General features: G+C 41.9%; 2 protein-coding genes across 5 annotated transcripts; one reads left to right on the top strand and one right to left on the bottom strand.

The window, feature by feature from the left end:
* Window positions 1-6,056: 6,056 nt before the first annotated feature.
* On the bottom strand, window positions 6,057-10,764 carry cryba1a (crystallin, beta A1a). Of its 3 annotated transcripts, none has more exons than XM_036962077.1 (6): window positions 10,726-10,764; window positions 9,125-9,188; window positions 8,787-8,905; window positions 8,288-8,429; window positions 7,665-7,807; window positions 6,057-6,589 (listed from the first exon to the last, which is right to left on the bottom strand). In XM_036962077.1, the coding sequence occupies exons 2-6, from the start codon at window positions 9,161-9,163 to the stop codon at window positions 6,442-6,444; spliced, it is 591 nt and encodes a 196-aa protein (XP_036817972.1). In that variant the 5' UTR covers window positions 9,164-9,188; window positions 10,726-10,764; the 3' UTR covers window positions 6,057-6,441. The 3 variants fall into 3 exon arrangements, with proteins under 3 accessions (XP_036817972.1, XP_021438090.1, XP_021438089.1); XM_021582415.2 differs by lacking the exon at window positions 10,726-10,764 and adding an exon at window positions 10,035-10,210; XM_021582414.2 differs by lacking the exon at window positions 10,726-10,764 and adding an exon at window positions 10,026-10,209.
* A 310-nt stretch (window positions 10,765-11,074) lies between these two features.
* LOC110503854 (beta-crystallin B1) lies at window positions 11,075-18,133 on the top strand. Of its 2 annotated transcripts, none has more exons than XM_036962007.1 (6): window positions 11,075-11,282; window positions 14,500-14,573; window positions 14,765-14,883; window positions 16,199-16,331; window positions 16,521-16,663; window positions 16,775-18,133. In XM_036962007.1, the coding sequence occupies exons 1-6, from the start codon at window positions 11,273-11,275 to the stop codon at window positions 16,941-16,943; spliced, it is 648 nt and encodes a 215-aa protein (XP_036817902.1). In that variant the 5' UTR covers window positions 11,075-11,272; the 3' UTR covers window positions 16,944-18,133. The 2 variants fall into 2 exon arrangements, with proteins under 2 accessions (XP_036817902.1, XP_021438088.2); XM_021582413.2 differs by lacking the exon at window positions 11,075-11,282 and adding an exon at window positions 13,330-13,454.
* The last annotated feature ends 1,935 nt before the right edge of the window (window positions 18,134-20,068 follow it).

The raw sequence follows: 20,068 nt of genomic DNA, 5'->3' as shown, positions 1-20,068 counted from the left end.
GTCCCCCATACATACAACATCTGTAAGGTCCCTCAGTCAAGTATTACATTTATAGCACAGATCCAACAACAAAGCCCAGTGAGCTTTTCAAAATCCTAATAAAGAAGGTAGAAATTGGTAGATGGGTAACAATAACAAATCAGACATTGAATATCACTTTAAGAATGGTCAAGTTAATAATTATGCTGTGGATGATGTATTAAACTACCCAGACAAATCACAGATAGTCATCGTTCTGAACTGAGCTGTCGGACAGGAAGACAACTGCTCAGGGATGTCACCATGAGGCCATTGCTGATTTTAAAACAGCTACAGAGTTCAATGGCTGTGATGGGTGAAAACTGAGGATGGATCAACAACATTGTAGTAACTCCACAATGAGTTTGAGTTTATTTTCATTTTTAAATTACATTAATCGACATTTTAGTAAAAGTGTCGGTTTTAGCCGTCCGACTAATTTTCAACCTCAGTCCCTGGGCATGTTATTAAAAACAATTACAACAACAATACAGACAAACAATGAGCAGTGAGCACATGCAGAGCAACATAGGACAAGCAACACGTAGCACGCAGACAGAGCAACATAGGACAAGCAACACGTAGCACGCAGACAGAGCAACAAAGGACAAGCAACACGTAGCACGCAGACAGAGCAACATAGGACAAGCAACACGTAGCACGCAGACAGAGCAACATAGGACAAGCAACACGTAGCACGCAGACAGAGCAACATAGGACAAGCAACACGTAGCACGCAGACAGAGCAACATAGGACAAGCAACACGTAGCACGCAGACAGAGCAACATAGGACAAGCAACACGTAGCACGCAGACAGAGCAACATAGGACAAGCAACACGTAGCACGCAGACAGAGCAACATAGGACAAGCAACACGAAGCACGCAGACAGAGCAACATAGGACAAGCAACACGAAGCACGCAGACAGAGCAACATAGGACAAGCAACACGTAGCACGCAGACAGAGCAACATAGGACAAGCAACACGTAGCACGCAGACAGAGCAACATAGGACAAAAAGCAACAAAACAAAATACATAAAGGCAACAAAGTGTTTCCACACCTCACAAGCTACAGACAACTGATAACATGGAAAGTGACAACACACAGCTAGGGATTATGTTCACAAGTCTAATTGTCCTTTAGCCATGTCTTTATATTTTATGTGAAGGTGTGATAGGTGGTGCAAGACATGGGAAGCACTCACAGAGAGCATACTTGCAGACAGTTTTTCTCACATTGAGATGCAAACATGAGTGACTGAGCCACTTTGTAAAATGGACCATTACAGTAGTGAGTTTTTGTACAGCTTGTCTGCTCTTTGCATGCACATACAGTGCATTCGGAAAGTATTCAGACCCCTTGACCTTTTCCACGTTTTGTTACGTTACAGCCTTATTCTAAAATGGATTAAATCAATTTTTTCCCTCATCAATCTACACACAATACCCCATAACTACAAAGGGAAAACAGGTTCCGAATTTTTTGTAAATGTATTACAAATAAAAACAGATATCTCTTATTTACATAAGTATTCAGACCCTTTGCTATGAGACTTGAAATTGAGCTCAGGTGCATCCTGTTTCCATTAATCATCCTTGAGATGTTTCTACAACTTGATTGGAGTCCACCTGTGTTAAATTAAATTGATTGGACATGATTTGGAAAGGCACACATCTATATATACAGTGCCTTGCGAAAGTATTCGGCAACCTTGAACTTTGCGACCTTTTGCCACATTTCAGGCTTCAAACATAAAGATATAAAACTGTATTTTTTTGTGAAGAATCAACAACAAGTGGGACACAATCATGAAGTGGAACGACATTTATTGTATATTTCTAACTTTTTTAACAAATCAAAAACTGAAAAATTGGGCGTGCAAAATACAGTTTTATATCTTTGTTTGAAGCCTGAAATGTGGCAAAAGGTCGCAAAGTTCAAGGGGGCCGAATACTTTCGCAAGGCACTGTATATATATATATAAGGTCTCACAGTTGACAGTGCATGTCAGAGCAGAACCCAAGCCATGAGGTCTAAGGAATTGTCCGTAGAGCTCAGAGACCGGATTGTGTCGGGGCACAGATCTGGGGAAGGGTAACAAAACATTTCAGCAGCATTGAAGGTCCCAAGAACACAGTGGCCTCCATCATTCTAAATTGGAAGAAGTTTGTAACCACCAATACTCTTCCAAGAGCTGGCCACCTGGCCAAACTGAGCAATCGGGGGAGAAGGGCCTTGCTCAGGGAGGTGACCAAGAACCCGATGGTCACTCTGACAGAACTCCAGAGTTCCTCTGTGGAGATGGGAGAACTTTCCAGAAGGACAACCATCTCTGCAGCACTCCACCAATCAGGCCTTTATGGTAGAGTGGCCAGTCGGAAGCCACTCCTCAGTAAAAGGCACATGACAGAAACAAGATTCTCTGGTCTGATGAAACCAAAATTCAATTATTTGGCCTGAATGACAAGTGTTACGTCTGGAGGAAACCTGGTACCATCCCTACGGTGAAACATGGTAGTGGCAACATCATGCTGTGGGGATGTTTTTCAGTAGCAGGGACTGGGAGACTAGTCAGGATTGAGGGATAGATGAACGGAGCTAAACACAGAGAGATCCTCGATGAAAACCTGCTCCAGAGCGCCCATGAAACCCATGAAGACTCTCTCGGCTGTAATCACTGCCAAAGGTGTTTCAACAAAATACTAAGTAAAGGGTCTGAATATTTACGTAAATGTATTTTACATTTTTTTTTATACATTTGCAAAAAAAATCTGAAAACCTGTTTTTGCTTTGTTATTATGGGGTATTGTGTGTAGATTGATGAATAAAAATAACCTCTTAATCCTTTTTAGAATATGACCGTAACGTAACAAAATGTGGAAAAAGTCATGGGATCTTAAAACTTCCCAAATGCACTGTAACAGCATCTGGAGGAGAAGCAGCACCTGCCGCACCACCCTCCTTTCGGTCTGCCATTGTGATGATTATTAATAATGACTTAAATGACAGAGTGAAAAGAAGAATACAAATATACAGAATGAAAATATTCCAAAACATGCATCTTGTATATGCAAAAATATAATATACTTTTTGATCTAAATGCAAAGCCTTATGTTTGTGTCAAATCCAACACAGCACATGTGAGTAACTGACAACTTATTTTCAAGCATGGCGGTGGCTGCATCATGGTGTGGGTATGCTTGTTAATGGCAAAGACTTGGGAGTTTTTCAGGGTAAAAAGAAATGGGATGGCACTAAGCCTGCTTCTGATGCTTTACACCAGACACTGGGAGAGGAATTCACCTTTCAGCAGGACAATAACTTACAACACAAGGCCAAACCTACACTGGAGTTGCTTACCATGAAGACAGTGAATATTCCTGAGAGGCCAATACCGTTTCGTTTTAAATCTGCTTTAATTTTTTTAAAGAATATTGGGCAAATATTGGACAATCCAGGTGTGCAATGTTCTTAGAGAGTTACACAAGAAGACGCACAGCTTTAATCGCTGCCAAACGTGTTTCTAACATCAAATTCAATTTTAAAAAGTTTTTCGTCACATGCTTAAATGCTTACGGGCCCTTCCCAATGCAGACAGAAAAAAAATAGAGATATAATCAATAAGTAAAAACAGGTAATAATAAATACACAATGAGTAAAGATATCTTTCCATGTTATTGTGGGTGTAGTGAAATGCTTGTGTTTCTAGCCCCGAAAGTGCAGTAATATCTGACAGGTAATATCTAACAATTTCACAACATATACCCAATACACACACATCTATGTGGTCAAATCAAAGACAAGATGTAAGATACAGTAGAATAGTATAGAATACAGTGTATACATATGAGATGAGTAATGCAAGATCTGTAAACATTATTAAAATGACTAGTGTTCCCAGTTGTTTTGGAAGTGGAACATGAAACTCAGAAATGTCCGACTTGCTAACTAGTGATAGTTATTCATGTGCCGAGTTCAAACAGTTAGCAAGTTGGAAATTTCTGTTTCCTAGTTTCAACTAGCACTTGACCGTGGCATTATGCCAGGTTAAAAACAACTAGGAACTGATGTCGCGTTCAAAACAACTGGGAACTTGGAAATCTCTGAATTACGATTTCAGTCTGTTCAAGACAACTAGGCACTCTGGAAGAAACAAGCTCAGACTGGGAAAAAAAAACCTTTTGAACAGTCATCCAACTCGGAATTCCAAGTCGGAAACTCTGGCATCTTTATATGGCTCTGACTTTCCGACCTGGAGATCACTGACATCATTTTTTTCAGAGATTCCAGTTGTCTTGAAAGCACCATTAGTGTTGGTTCTGACAAGCCTCACCGATGCTCAGATCTGTTATCCCAATGGCAGTAATCAGAACAAAAAAAGGAGGAAGCCAAAAAGTGAGCCGCATACTGTACCAGTCAAAAGTTTGCACACACCTACTCATTCAAAGGTCACAAGCAGCAGGACTGATGGACAGCCTATCACACTCTCAGCAGCTTTATTTTCTCCAATCAGAATTCCTCCGTTGCTTGTCATCCCCTCAATTGCAATCCCCTACTCCAGTCTCTTGCAATGACCTCTCAACTTTCTGTGTCTGATAGAGAGTGTTATAGATGTGTACACAGTCTAGCATACATAAACACACACAGACCTTCGCTATGGGACACGTCTGATGTGGCCTGATCTAGACAAATTAAAAGCACAACCAGTAGAGTATATGAGGGCCAGTAACAATGAGTGAGATTGAATGTCTAGTCAGTGAGTTCTCAGTCAGTCAGCTAAAGAGAAAGGGAAAGAGAGAAAAGAAGAGACATAAAAAATGAAGAGAGCGAGGAAGATACATAGTGTCTGCTTTTCTGCACTTCATCTCATCGACATTTACAATACCAGTCAAAGGTTTGGACACACCTCCTCATTCAAGGGTTTTTTCTTCATTTTTACTATTTTCTACATTGTAGAAAAATAGTGAAGACATCAAAACTGTGAAATATCACATATGGAATAATGTAGTAACCAAAAATGTGTTAAACAAAATCATATTTTATTTTTAGATGTCGATAAATCATTTCTAATTCCTTATATTAAGCAAACCAGACGGCAGTGGCGTAAAGTACTTAAGTAAAATTACTTGAAAGTACTACTTAAGTATTTTTGGGGGGTAGCTGTACTTTACTTTACTATTTATATTTTTGACTACTTTTACTTCACTACATTCCTAAACAAAATTATGTACTTTTTACTCCAAATCTTTCCCTGACATCCAAAAGTACTCATTATATTTTGAATGGTTAGCGGGACAGAAAAATTCACACACTTATGAAGAGAACATCTCTGGTCATCCCTACTGCCTCTGATCTTGCAGACTCACTAAACACATGCTTAATTTGTAAATGATGTCTGAGTGTTGGAGCGTTCCCCTGGCTATCCGTGAATTTAAAAAACAAGAAAATGATGCCACCTGGTTTGCTTTAAATAAGGAATTTGAAAAGATATATACTTTTACCTTTGATACTTAAGTATATTTTAGCAATTATGTTTACTTTTGATACTTAAGTATATTTAAAACCAAATACTTTTAGACTTTTACTTAATGCTAAGCATTCAAAATGTAACGAGTACTTTTGGGTGTCAGGGAAAATGTATGGAGTAGAAAGTACATTATTTTCTTTAGGAATGTAGTGGAGTAAACGTAAAAGTTGTAAGAAATATAAATAGTAAAGTACAGATACCTCAAAAAACGACGTATGTAGTACTTTAAAGTCTTTTTTCTTAAGTACTTTACACCACTGCCAATTTGACCCCAGTTTATAGTGACCGGAAAACCTGATGCTGAACGTGAACCAGTAGATTATAGCCCTTTTATATGGTAGGCAGGTGCTTATTGACATAATCAACTCTTCTAACCTCTATTACAGATAGTGAAGCCTTCATTACAAAGTAGTAGCCTACAGAGGAAAAGGCTGAGACTGCGAAGAAAAGATGCAAGTGGAGAGTAGAGACAAAAGACAGTGAAAAGAGTAAAGACACTTGAGCAGGTTAATAGCACTCTTGTATCGCTGTTTATTTTTGTTGCTCATTCTCTCTTTATTGATCACTGTGGCTATGAATTCCCTGTGACAACACTGAAGAACAGCATCAAAGCCTGAGTCGTACCACCACACCACCCGAGACCCTTCTCTCCGCTTGCTGTGGGGCGTATCTTCTTCTCTTGTTTTTATTCTTTAAGCGATGGAAAAAAACAAAAGTGCTGTAAACATGTTTGTCGCTGTGGAGCACCAGAAGCGTCAGGAAGCGTTGGTCTTGGAGGTCTGACAGGACTGCTGGCCAAGCTTGGAATGATAGGGTGGAGGAGGGATAAGAGGAGGAGGAGAAGGGAGAGGAGAGGAGGAAGGGTGAAAGAGGGAGAAGGCTGTGGAAGCTCTCACTGCTGGATGCGACGCAGAGACTGGACCTGGAAGGTCTGAGCGTGGGAGCCCCACTCCCTGTAGTGTTTGTACTCTCCGCCATGACGGTCGCACTCCATGATGTACTGGTAGCCACGGTAACCGGGGAACTGGTAGCATACCCAGCTAATGGGGGAGAGGGAGAGAGGAAGAGGGTGAAGTGATAAAATACCAAGAAACAAGCCCGAGCCCTTACTCTGTAGAGCAAGGGTGGGCAAATGGCGGCCACTTTTGTACGGCCGCAGATCAAGTTCCACAAAAAATCTAAGAAATACTGAAGGTGTAATTTCAAAACTTGGTGCAATTTCAGCAGTTTTTCTCTTGTTATGTCAGTCACTGACTGTCACTCAATTAGCACCTGTCAGCTAACATTTTTTTAGATTGGTAAGTTATTCTAGCTGCCAGCTATATAAAGTTGTAGTAATCATGGTCGAATTACCGACCGGTGGTCTTCCTTTGATCATCAGATATCATATTAAAAACGGCAAATTTTTCTCTCCGCCCAACTGCAAAATGAGTAGAATTGCAGGAAATTGACTGAAAAACGTTTGTCTTCGCTGTCAAGAGGAGGCTGCTAAAATGTTTTGCTCGCAAGCTGGGGGGGGGGGTCCAACAAAATTTCGCTAAGGGCCGGGTCTGACTAAAAGTGTGCGTATGGATGTGGGTATGCAAAACCCCCAGCCACTATAGTCCCTCATGATGGTGTTCCGATTTTGTTTGTGGCCCCCACCCCCATCAATGTTGTCCATCCCTGCTCTAGAGTCTAGACACTTGTAGATCAGAAAGAGTTAGCCTCTACAGTGCATGTTAGTCCTCTGTATAATATCCAGGGACACCATATAATAGCTCATTGTTTCAAATGTTTCACCATAGTGTCCCTTTAACACATTTGGCAGAGGTCAGTAAGGTCACTGGAACTCATTTAGATAATTCATCATTTCAGGCCTGAAATTGTTTTTCGCTTAGTTCTATTATGATCAATGACTGAAAGGATTATCCTCTCAAAGTTTATCTAGTTATTAAAATATATTTTAATTATATAGTTATTACAATGAATTTTGTTCTTACTGCACATTACACATTTTTTAGCAGTTTGTCTCCTGACCACTAGACACAACTGATTCCGCTATTTCTGATTGTTATGAGCGTATTCTTCTGTAGTGTGAAAAAGGAAGCCAGGGTTTCTACTCCTGCTACTTACGCTCCACTCTGGACCTGCATGGATCCGATCTCGTTGTTGCCCCAGCCCATGGCCTGCAGGGAGGGGTAGTCATCGTTCATCTCCCACTGCTTGCCAATGAAGTTCTCCCTTTCAAACACCACAATCTTGGACTCCTTATGGTTCTATGCAGTTCAGAGAGAGGAGTGGGAAATTTCATGTTACATTTAACCTGTTTCTCTCAGAACTATTTACAAAATATATACTGTGTAGAATTATGAGGGAAAGTAGGAAATCTTTATAAAACAGTGTTTTATTCACTTTGTTATTTAGTGCTTTCAATAACGCTGGTAGAGGCTACCAAGGATAGCTACTTGTATCTGTTAAATGTAATAATGTCAGTGTCAGTAACAGTGAGTAGAGCCAGACTCTGTCAGTGTCAGTCACAAGAGCCAGATACATGGACTGAGACCAGAACCCTGGCTTCTGTGCCAATATCAGGCCTGTGTTCCATTATCTGTACTAGCATATTATGTGAATTAATCAATGTATTGGGCATTCTAAGCGGAATTCTTCAATGAATATTGTAACGTAGCCCACAGAAGAGAGTGTCTGTCTGGCCTGGTCCGGTAGGAACAGGAAGTAGGCTTGACTAGTACACTCACGGCAGAGCAGACTGGGCGGAAGGACATCAACCTCTCAATGTGGTAGGCGTTGCTGCCACTCCAGGACTCCCAGCGAGGGTACTCTCCACGCTCCAACACAAACTGCTGCCCAGAGAAGCTGGAGTGCTCGTACCCAACCCAGCTACACATACAGAGAGAGAGATAGATAGATAGCGAGACAAAGTGACAGAGAGACATAGAGAGGATAGAGAGACAAATGGTACAGACAGACAGACAGACAGACAGACAGACAGACAGACAGACAGACAGACAGACGGACATTCATGTGGATAGATGCAAGGGTGGGGCAAGACTTTGTCATGTTTTCTTATTAAATTGTGTTTGTCCATGATACAGTATATGTCTATCAGTATCCCTTAGAAATGGTTGCCTGAGCAATAGTCCCCTGGCCCCTGAAGGATAACGTGTAACCTGTCAGGGAGATAAATATCCTTCAGTATGTAGATGTCTTTGTATTTTGGGGGGCTGGCTGACTTACGCTCCACACTCGACCTTCAGTGAGCGAATGTTGTCCACGCCACACTCCATGATGTTCTGGCAGGAAGCAGTGAACTCCATACGCTTTCCCTGGAAGTTCTCCTGGTCGTAGACTGTGATCTAGAACAGAGGATATAGTGCATATTTGCCATTTTCCAAACCATTATTGATGTTTTTTCAAATGTGTTTTTAACACAACCAGTGTCTCTGCTAGAGAACACACTGCTGTGTGCAAAGATTTCCTTTTTCCTCCTCTTAAGACTTTTTATGAAAAATGTGAAAGGTTGTGGAACGTAGTTCAATTGTTGTGGAAACATGGTATACACAACATTGACTCACCTTCCATGGTCCCATTGGGTTAGGAGTAGTCAGCGCCATGTTTGATATCTCAGTAAAAATTGACCTGCAGTGCAGAAAGCACACAGTCATGCAGAGTCACATTTCTGTTTGGTCTTACAGGGAGACCAGGGCTGACATGACTAAACCACCATGAACCTCATCTCCAGTCAGCTCGAGCTCTTGCATCAGTCTGTGCCCAGCAGCTAATGCCCAAATATATTAATGTTATGGTTATGCTCATGTCGTAGGGACTATAGACTATGCTAGAGACAAACCCAAACAAAGCACTGCCCTGTGCTTTTGCTGATGATAATACAATGCACATAAGGGTGAGGGAGGAGAGGCACACCACAAAAACAGCTAGCTAAAGCCAGAGCGTTGATAGAAAGTAGGACACAGATACCAATCGAGAAGTGCAAATACCATAGTATAATACTGAAACTCCTCTTCAATACATAGGTCTGGTATCTAACGTTGGTATGTAATACCACAAACCAAGTAGTACAATGCAAAGCATCCATCCACATTTCTGAATGACGTGATAATGATGTTGTGCTTTATTAGTTGCTATAAATTCAATTCTCATTGTATCATGTGCCTGTAAGTCATGCAATTGTTACACTCTGAGTGTGTAACATAAACTATGCTGTTGATGGCGTCACAGCATACATACAGTAGCATTCTAGTGTGATGTTGACAGTGCATGATGTTGACAGTGATGACGATTGGTGTGTCCATTTAGAGTATGTGTGTGTGTCCTATGTGTTTGTGAGCATATGACCCTTTCTATACATTCCCAAGACTCAGCAGAAAACAGTAAAGGAAAAAACAGGACAATGAAAATGGACAACAATGCTGGCAAAAGGCTATAGGCTGAACGGTCTAAAGATGGAGGGCTTACCTGACCTACCCCAAAAAAATAGCTGTGTAGCGCTCACGGGGGGCTCCACAAAACGATGTCCTGACCCCTGAGTAAACGGGCCTATTTATACAGAGTGGTGGTGAATGGAGCCCAGGCCTGCAGGACGGGCTAGGAGTCAGCACATTACTGGGCCCTCCATTGTTCCATACTGAGCCACAGGGCTTTAGGCTCTCTAAAGCCACGGTGTGTTGGTGTACTGGTCTGGACGCAGGGCACCGTGCCCAGTGCCGATTAGCACAAGCCCCTGGACAACTGTCCGGACCCCATGATTATACAGACATAGACTACACCCAGTCCTGGCCCAGCCCTGCCCTGGTCATAGCCCAGCCCCTAACCCACGACATGCTTGCAGTAGTTAATGTATATGCTGTTGAGGAAAAAGATAGGGAGACAGGATGTACCAAAAATCTAACCATTTAAAAATGTGTTTTTTGGATGACAATTGGTCAGTATTGAACACACTGTTATTGTAAGGCTGTGAACATAACCATCAGATTAATATCATCCATCAATAAAAACACATAAAAAAATCTCAGCTATACCCTATCAGATGTTCTGAGGCACCTATGACTTACACTTACACTCTCATGATGAGTGATATTCAGTTTTATAATTAAATAAAACACGTGTGCTCAACAAACTAACAAGATCTCCAGTGAACCAAGAATTTCATACTCACTGACAGCGCTCTTCAGAAGCCCTTCCCAAGTTAAAAAAATATTATAGTATACTATGGTATAAATACTATAGTATTCACTTTAGTGTTTTTGCTGACTTTCCTGCATTATTTTTTTTACCAGGTAAGTTGACTTTGAACACATTCTCATCTACAGAAACAACCTAGGGAAAATAAGTTACAGGGGAGAGGAGGGGGGATGAATGAGCCAATTAGAAGCTGGGGATGATTAGGTGGCCATGATGGTATGAGGGCCAGATTGGGAATTTAACCAGAACACCAACTTAACACCCCTACTCTTACAATAAGTGCCATGGGATCTTTAGTGACCACAGAGAGTCAGGACACCCGTTTAACGTCCCATTCGAAAGAAAGCACCCTACACAGGGCAATATCCCCAATCACTGCCCTGGGGCATTGGAATTTTTATTTTATTTTTTGACCAGAAGAAAGACTGTCTCCTACTCGCCCTCCAACATCTCTTCCAGCAACATCTGGTCACCCATCCAGGATCAACGCTGTTTCGCTTGAGAGGCAAGCCAAAAGTCGGATGCAGGATGGTATGCTGCTGGCTCCATTCACTGTTGTGAGGACAGACACTGGGAGATGAGAAGCAAGTACAGGGAGTGAACATGTGTGTAATGATGGGCAACCTGGCGCCCTAGAGCGCCAGAGAGGGGGAGCGGGAGCAGGTGTGACAACTGTAGTGTTTTTGCTAACAAAACAGTACAGTGAATACTGTAGTAAAAAAAAATTGTAGTATATACTACAGTAATTAATGTAGTGTTTTTGAAGATTGTAGTATACTATGGTATTTACTGTAGTATTTTTGCTGACTGTAGTATACTATGGTATTTACTGTAGTATTTTTGCAGACATTACTGTAGTATTTACTGTAGTGTTTTTGTTTTATTATCTTTAACATGAGGAAACCTACTGGAGAAATACTAAAAGAGAAAATGTTGCTTGAAGGGTAACTCTCAACCACAATTTCATCCTTTGCCAAACACCTTCAAATTAAATTAAAATGCATTCAGGTGAGAAGTTGTGGGTGGGGGGAATTGTTAATAAATTCTCCTAACCCTAAACGTAACCCTTTAACCTAACTCCTAAACTTAATCCTATCCTTAACCCTAACCCCTAGCCTAGCTAACGTTAGCAGCTAGCTAATGTTAGCCACCTAGCTAGAATTTTTAACATATCACACGTTTTGCGAATTCGTAACATATTGTATGCTTTGCATATTCATAACATATAATATGAATTGTAATTCGTAACATATCATATGAAATGGGTTATGGACGTCCATAAATTAATACATACCATACGAAACATAACATATCATACTAAATGGAATGTCTTAGTTTTACTTACAGAATAATACAAAATGCTCTGAGACCAGGTTGCTTACCAAATAAGGCGCGCTGTCATCTGCTTTTATAGTAAGCCTTGAGGTGGTACCACCCAGCACATCTAGAAGGGAGTGTATTTCATACTGAACACCTCTCTTTTGGTGACATAGAGGCACCATCACGATTTCAATGGTAGAGTTGAACCGTATGGGCTTCGTCTCAATCCAGCACATCCACATCTGCGGTGGAAGGTGGTCGATCTACAGTCGTGTTTGTCAGACCATGAGACATCCCAAAAAATCTAACCGTTTGGGCTAGAAACTAATATGACTTCATAAGTGTCACAGACTCGTCTGAAGGTAACCCATACAAATAAATGGAAGTACAGGGGTAGTTTTGTTTCAACAAAAAAAAAGTATATATATATATAATAAAAAATTATATATATATTATGTCTCCTAGATATAGGACAGACACTTCAAAACCTTATTCCTTATGATAAATGTTTTACTGTCTTTATTCCCATTTATGAATGTGTTATTCAATGCATCCCCCCCCCCCCCCATCATTATCAATAAGCCCTATTTTTACCCTAATCCACTTGACCACTTATCTTGATATGATATACTGTAGCTATTATATAATGTGACACCTTTACCAAACATGCTTTCTTCACCATACTGTACCTGATGATTTCCACTTAGGCCAGGCAAATAATATGTTATGCCTCCGGCAGACCGGTTCTGCCTGTTTCACTGTAAAACATTCTAGAATTGTAAAATGACATGGGTGTCAAGTCCTTTTGCTGTGTTCCTCTTACTGTAAAAGATGTTAGCAGTCTGGCACATACTACCGTCCCGTTGAGGTGTCCCACACTATGGCAGAAAACAAAACCTAGCAAACACCTAACTGTGTGAAGTTTGTGTGTTTGTGTTTGTTTGTGTGTGTGTGTGTGTGTGCGCGCATGCGTGCCCGCCTCCCTGCATGCCGGTTCTACACACAATAGGTCAGCACATTGCTTGCTCAGAGAGAGAGAGAGAGAGAGAGAGAGAGAGAGAGAGAGAGAGAGAGAGAGAGAGAGAGAGAGAGACAACTGCTGATGATGGTGGCTGTGTGTCCAGGACCCCACAGTAGCGCAGGACAACAAAGCGAGCAGCCGACTCAGCACGGCTCAGTTGAGATCAGCATACATGACCCCTGACCCACCCTCCGCACCTAAAGAGAACCCCGCTCATCCAATGACGAGGTGGGATCCCGACCCAATAGTCAGCGTGGGGATGTAAATGTATATATATCCCTACTCTGGGGGCCTGATTCCAACTCTTAGGCTTATCCATCTGGATGTCCATTCCTCCCTTGTACCTGACAAGCAGCCACTTGGTGAGATTCACGCTCAGGGAAGGGGGTTGTGAGCGAGAGATGGGGGGGCAAAGGTGGGGTCTCTTCGTCCCTTGACCTAAATCAGGGACTGTCAAAAAGTTTTTTACTTCAATTAACTCTGGGATATACTCTATCTTATATCAAGACAGCAATGTTTTGCAATACTTTGACATTCTGTCTGTTCTGTGGTTCATTTAATGGGGAAATGGCAGTCAGTGAGATGCGAGGCCATGTTTGATTGTGATCTCCTTTCAGCTCAGTAATACGACATGACAAGCCTCCCTGCATCTGGCAGATGAAAGTGTGCTCAGTGCCACTGAATTTAGTAATTGTAAGAAAAGTATGCTTGAATAAGTTGTTTAAAAAGGATCTTTGGAGATTGCATTTTTTCACAGAGCAATTGCTATTTACGGAATAGATATAATATTTAGTGGGGGTAAATTGTGCAGGCAAGTCTCTTAGAACAGGCTTTAACATCAAAATGTGTTTTGGAGTAGAGAAAATGAGAGACAAAAATCCTCTAAACCAGTATAGATAATCTACTTTTATCTTGTCACTCAAGTATTTAATGTTCGTATTAACAGTTTGGAGAAGTGCGTTTTAATATGGATTTTTGCCAAAAGACGAATATTGAAATTTGTTTGGTATTTTTTTTCTCTGGTAGGAAACATTCTTCTTTGCAATCTCTCATTGATATCTATTCAGCTGTACAGATATATGACGCTAGGGGGCCGGGGGCCTGTTGAATAGATACACAGCTGGGGGGTGGGTTGCAAGTAGCTTAGTGTTTAAGGGCATTGTGCCATTAACCGAATGGTTGCTGGTTTGAATCTCTGAGCCAACTATGTGAAAAATGTGTTGATGTTCCCTTGAGCAAAGCACTTAACCCTAATTGCTCATGTACGTTTCTCTGGATAAGGGTGTCTGCCAAATGACCAAAATGAGTGTCACAATATGGATGTCAAATGAAGTTGTTTTTCCAAGAGGCTTGGCTTTAACCTCTCTCCCTCTTTATTTCTCTCAATCTCTTCCTGTTCGGCCACAGATTCGACCATGTCCCACTCCGGAGCCCAGGGCAGCATTGGGAGCCACCCAGCCATGGGGCTGCGTGCCCACAAAGTAGGTCTTCACATTTATTTTTACAAACTACTCTAATAATGCAATCTCTAGCCAAGATACAGCATTTCCAGTTGTTATAAAGGCCCAAGACAAGCATCTTGATCAATGATATCCATATCAAATCATTAACAGTGTTATATTATAACTTATTACAGTAAATAACCATGCTGTGATATTGTCTATCTTTTCAGATGTACCTGTTTGAGTTTGAGAACTTCCAGGGTCGTATGATGGAGTGCATCACTGAGTGCCGTAACCTGTGTGAGAAGGGCTTCGAGAAGATCGGCTCCATCAGGGTGGAGTGTGGACCGTACGTCATGCCTAACTGCATCTGTTTACATAGAAGATAGAAACTATTCCGTGGGATTCATACACTATATATACAAAAGTATGTGGACACCACTTCAAATGAGTGTATTTGACTATTTCAGCCACACCCGTTGCTGACAGGTGTATAAAATCGAGCACACCGCCATGCAATCTCCATAAACAAACATTGGCAGTACTGAAGAGCTCAGTGACATTCAACATGGCACCGTCATAGGATGCCACCTTCCCAACAAGTCTGTTCGTCAAATTTCTGCCCTGCTAGAGCTGCCCCGGTCAACTGTAAGTGCTGTTATTTTGAAGGGGAAACATCTAGGAGTAATAACAACTCAGCCGCGAAGTGGTAGGCCACACAATCTCAAAGCTGTGTGGCCTACCACACAAAATGAAGTGCGTTGCGATTAAAAATGGACTGTCCTCGGTTGCAACACTCACTACCGAGTTCCAAACTACCTCGGGAAGCAACATCAGCACAATAACTTTTTGTTGGGAGATTCAAGAAATGGGTTTCCATGGCCGAGGAACCGCACAAGCATAAGATCACCATGTGCAATGCCAATCATCAGCTGGAGTGGTGTAAAGTTTGCCACCATTTGACTGGAGCAGTGGAAATGTGTTTTCTGGAGTGATGAATCACTCTTCACCATCTGACAGTCCAACGGACAAATCTGGGTTTGGTGGATGCCAGGAGAACACTACCTGCCCGAATGCATTGTGCCAACTGTAAAGTTGGGTGGAGAAGGAATAATGGTCTGGGGCTGTTTTTCATATTTCGGGCTAGGCCCCTTAGTTCCAGTGAAGGGAAATCTTAATGCTACTGCATACAATGACATTCTAGACAATCCTGTGCTTCCAACTGTGTGGCAACAGTTTGGGGAAGGCCCTTTCCTATTTCAGCAACCTCACTAATGCTCTTGTGGCTGAATGGAAGCAAGTCCCCACAGCAATGTTCCAACATCTAATGGAAAGCCTTCCCAGAAGAGTGGAGGCTGTTATAGCAGCAAAGGGGGACCAACTCCATGTTAATGCCCATTATTTTGGAATTAGATTTTCAGTGAGCAGGTGTCCATATACTTTTGGTCATGTAGTGTATTATTTGAGTCATTAGAGTAAAGTTGTTAGCTGGAGCGTGTCCAGAAGAAAGCTTGCAGAATCATTCTTATCTAACATGATGTCGCCTAAGAACCTTGAAATCACTTAGCCTTAAGGCTTCTGATCATGTTTATAAGATAGTTGTGTTAATTCAGTATAAGTGTGTTATAGTTGTGCTGTAACACTTGTATAAATTCCCCATGCAGCTGGGTGGGCTATGAGCAGCAGAACCTGAGTGGAGAGATGTTCATGCTGGAGAAGGGAGAGTACCCCCGCTGGGATACCTGGAGCAACAGCTATAGGTGTGACCGCTTCATGTCCGTCAGGCCTGTTCGCATGGTTAGTCTATCCATTCATTAATCCATCCATCCATCCATCCATCCAGCCATCCATCCATCCATCAATCACTACATCCCTACATCAATACTCTAGTCTAAGTGGCTTTCCCTCCTCGTCTGGGGGCTGTGGCTGAATAAGTGGGTAAACTCTATTGCTGACATCCCTCTCTCTGTCCCTCTATACCTACAGGACACCCAGGACCACAAGATATGCCTATTTGAGTGTAATAACTTTGAGGGCCGTAAGATGGAAGTTTGTGATGAGGATATCCCGAGTCTGTGGTCCTATGGCTTCCAGGACCGTGTGGCCAGCATCCAGGTCACTGGTGGAACGTGAGTTGACACATTAACTTATCAATCAATCTACCCATCCATTTGATTTAAGGCGTTGTTAACTTCCATTAACTCTCTCTCATTTTCTCCATCCATCTCCCTGGGTGACAGTTGGGTTGGCTATCAGTACCCCGGTTACCGTGGCTACCAGTACGTGTTCGAGTGCGCCGTCTTCAAGCATTGGAACGAGTGGGGCGCCCACCATCCCCAGATCCAGTCCATCCGTAGAGTGAGGGATATGCAGACACATCGCAGAGGCTGCTTTGAGTGGACCGTCTAGATGGGGCCAGGCAGGCGACGGGTTGTGGGCCAGCAGGACAGAGGGGAAGGGGCCAGGCAGGCGACGGGTTGTGGGCCAGCAAGACAGAGAGGAAGGGGTCTGGCTAGCCCTGGAGCTAACCATTCCAGAGTCTAGAGTTCCATCTTGGATCTCCACACAGCCAACATAAGCTAACAGCTAATAACATAACATCACTGGCTCCACCTCAATCACTTACTAGTTGTAACATTCAGGGTGTGTGTACTGTATTGCACAATCGCTGAATGAAGACATTGCCACCTACTGGGAAAAGGTTGTTACTGCAGTTCACCTGCTGCTGACTTCCACAATGCCTGAATATAATAATACTGGTGAAACTGAAAGCTGTACTCTCTGTTCCAAGACCTGATAGAATTATAGCGTGAGAAGATTTAGGATGGGGATTTTAATGGGGTAAAGGGAATTAGTTAACAAAGATTTTAAGAAGTTATATAGCTTCATTAGTTTGTGTTCACTAGTTTGTTTCCATATCTGCAAACCCATTGATTTTATACATCTTACTTACTTGTTTCTTAGCTATATACCAAATGATGCCGAATAAGCCTGTTCATTACAATGCTCTACCCTCCTGCAATCTGTGAATGATTTTAGAGAGTAGAGATACTAGACACTCCACTCAAGCCAGTCCCTAAACTACCATGGACAGCTGCCAGCTCTGTGCTGTGTCCGTGCCCTACAGTGAGCTCAATCATCCACAGGGAAACACTGTTTACCAATGTACTCTCCCCATGGCCACCATCTAGTCTAGGGATTCCACCTCAACCATAATTTCCCTAATGACATTCTACCTTCAAGGCTTCAAAGCTATGCCCATGACCCACTCGGTTGAGGGCAGTGAAGCTTTCCAATGACCCACTCTATCTAGGGCAGTGACGCTATGCTCACGACCCACTCAGTCTAGGGTAACAGACTCAGTTTAAGGCAGTGAGGCTGTCTGAAGGAGGAAGTGAGCTAGGGGGTATGATTGGGAGACAGGCTGCTGTAGACTACCTGGTAGTGTTTTTCTAGACATGCCAACCTTTTGGGAGACCCCTCCCCCTCTTAATGATGGGGTTGCAGAGGAATGTTGTTATATACACTATATATTTCTCAGGGATGCTGGCATCTGGAAATAAACTTTCCAATAAAAAAAACGAAGTGAAATTGATAAAGCTTCCTAACCTCAGTGCTGGACATGCAGTCAGTGGCTCATGTCAAGTTGCTTGTTTGACTTTTTGTTTTCTTGTGTGTTTTATGATTGTCTGTGGTGTTTGTTCCACATTTTAATCTAAACTATGCTGAACATTCAAACAATTATTGTACTCAATATAGATATCCTCACAAAGGCAATCCTGCATCAACATCAACAGCGACCAATTGTAACCATGTCATGTTCATGCAATCAGACAAATAGTCCATGAGCCAGACCCCCAAATTTGGGCCGTTGGGCCGATGATTTGTCATAGTGATTTTATGTCCATAGAGTTGGAAAATGTGTGATAGTGCAGCAATGGTAGCTTTCTGTGTGTTGTCACTCTATCTTTCATCCCTCCATCCCAATAATTGTTTTCCCATTGGGAATTTACCATATGATGAACAATGTAAGTATACAACAAGTTATTTCTCGCTTATACCCTTTAATCATATATAATTGGAAAGCTTATTCACAGTTATCCATCAGACACATTTTCAGAAAGTTCAGGTCAACAGAAATTTGACCTCTGACCTCTAGGGTACATATCAGAATGAATTACCTGTATAAATGGCTTTAAAACAGGAACCCTGATACATTTCAAACTTTGTTTGACAAGTGGTTCTGAAAGGCCATGAAATTACCATTCAAATTATATATAATATAACCAACTTTGAAAGAATCCGCTGCAACTATTGTTTAAATATTGCCTATATTGTGCCATTGACATTAGAATCTTGGAAGCTTCGCCGTAGAATTCCATGAAATGGGGCAGCTACACTACAAGTCAAAAGTTTAGAACACCTACTGATTCAAGGGTTTTTCTTTATTTTTACTGTTTTCTACATGGTAGAATAATAATGAAGACGTCAAAACTATGAAATAACACATATGGAATCATGTAGTAACCAAAATATATTTTATATTTCAGATTCTTCAAAGTAGCCACCATTTTCCTTGATGACAGCTTTGCACACTGTAAGCATTCTCTCAACCAGCTTCACCTGGAATGCTTTTCCAACAGTCTTGAAGGAGTTAGCACATATGCTGAGCACTTGTTGGCTGATTTTCCTTCACTCTGCGGTCTGACTCATCCCAAACCATCTCAATTTGGTTGAGGTCGGGGGATTGTGAAGGCCAGGTCATCTGATGCAGCACTCCATCACTCTCCTTCTTGGTAAAATAACCATTACACAGTCTGAAGGTGTGTTGGGTCATTGTCCTGTTGAAAAACAAATGATAGTCTCACTAAGCCCAAACCAGATGGGATGGCGTATTGCTGCAGAATGCTGTGGCAGCCATGCTGGTTAAGTGTGCCTTGAATTCTAAATAAATCACAGACAGTGTCACCAGCAAAGCACCCCAACACCATAGCACCTCCCCCTCCATGCTTCTCGGTGGGAAATACACATGCGGAGATCATCTGTTCATCCACACCACGTCTCACAAAGACACAGCGGTTGGAACCAAAAATCTCCAATTTGGACTCATCAGATCAATGGACACATTTCCACTGATTTAATGTCCATTGCTTGTGTTTCCTATCCCAAGCAAGTCTCTTCTTGTTATTGGTGTTCTTTAGTAGTGGTTTCTTTGCAGCAATTAAACCATGAAGGCGTGATTCACACAGTCTCCTCTGAACAGTTGATGTTGAGATGTGTCTATTACTTGAACTGTGAAGCATTTATTTGGGCTGCAATTTCTGAGGCTGGTAACGCTAATGAACTCATCCTCTGCAGCAGAGGTAACTCTGGGTCTTCCTTTCTTGTGGCAGTCCTCGTGAGAGCCAGTTTCATCATAGCACTTGATGGTTTTTGCAACTGCACTTGAAGAAACTTTCAAAGTTCTTGAAATTTTCCGTATTGACTGACCTTCATGTCTTAAAGTAATGATGGTCTGTCGTTTCTCTTTGCTT

The sequence above is a fragment of the Oncorhynchus mykiss genome, chromosome 24 (assembly GCF_013265735.2).
Source record: "Oncorhynchus mykiss isolate Arlee chromosome 24, USDA_OmykA_1.1, whole genome shotgun sequence".
Classification (NCBI taxonomy): Eukaryota; Metazoa; Chordata; class Actinopteri; order Salmoniformes; family Salmonidae; genus Oncorhynchus; species Oncorhynchus mykiss.
Note: the sequence above shows the minus strand (reverse complement) of the source record. Positions and strands in the feature narration are given on the sequence as shown.

Excerpts from the sequence above, each read along its gene's own strand:
- cryba1a (XM_036962077.1), bottom strand. The coding sequence starts at position 9,163 with ATGGCGCTGACTACTCCTAACCCAATGGGACCATGGAAG. Across the intron at positions 8,906-9,124 it reads ACCCAATGGGACCATGGAAG|ATCACAGTCTACGACCAGGA; the intron begins GTGAGTCAATGT and ends CCTCTGTTCTAG. Across the intron at positions 7,808-8,287 it reads TCCGCCCAGTCTGCTCTGCC|AACCATAAGGAGTCCAAGAT; the intron begins GTGAGTGTACTA and ends TGAACTGCATAG.
- LOC110503854 (XM_021582413.2), top strand. The coding sequence starts at position 13,358 with ATGTATATATATCCCTACTCTGGGGGCCTGATTCCAACTCTTAGGCTT. Across the intron at positions 14,574-14,764 it reads TGGGGCTGCGTGCCCACAAA|ATGTACCTGTTTGAGTTTGA; the intron begins GTAGGTCTTCAC and ends CTATCTTTTCAG. Across the intron at positions 14,884-16,198 it reads ATCAGGGTGGAGTGTGGACC|CTGGGTGGGCTATGAGCAGC; the intron begins GTACGTCATGCC and ends TTCCCCATGCAG.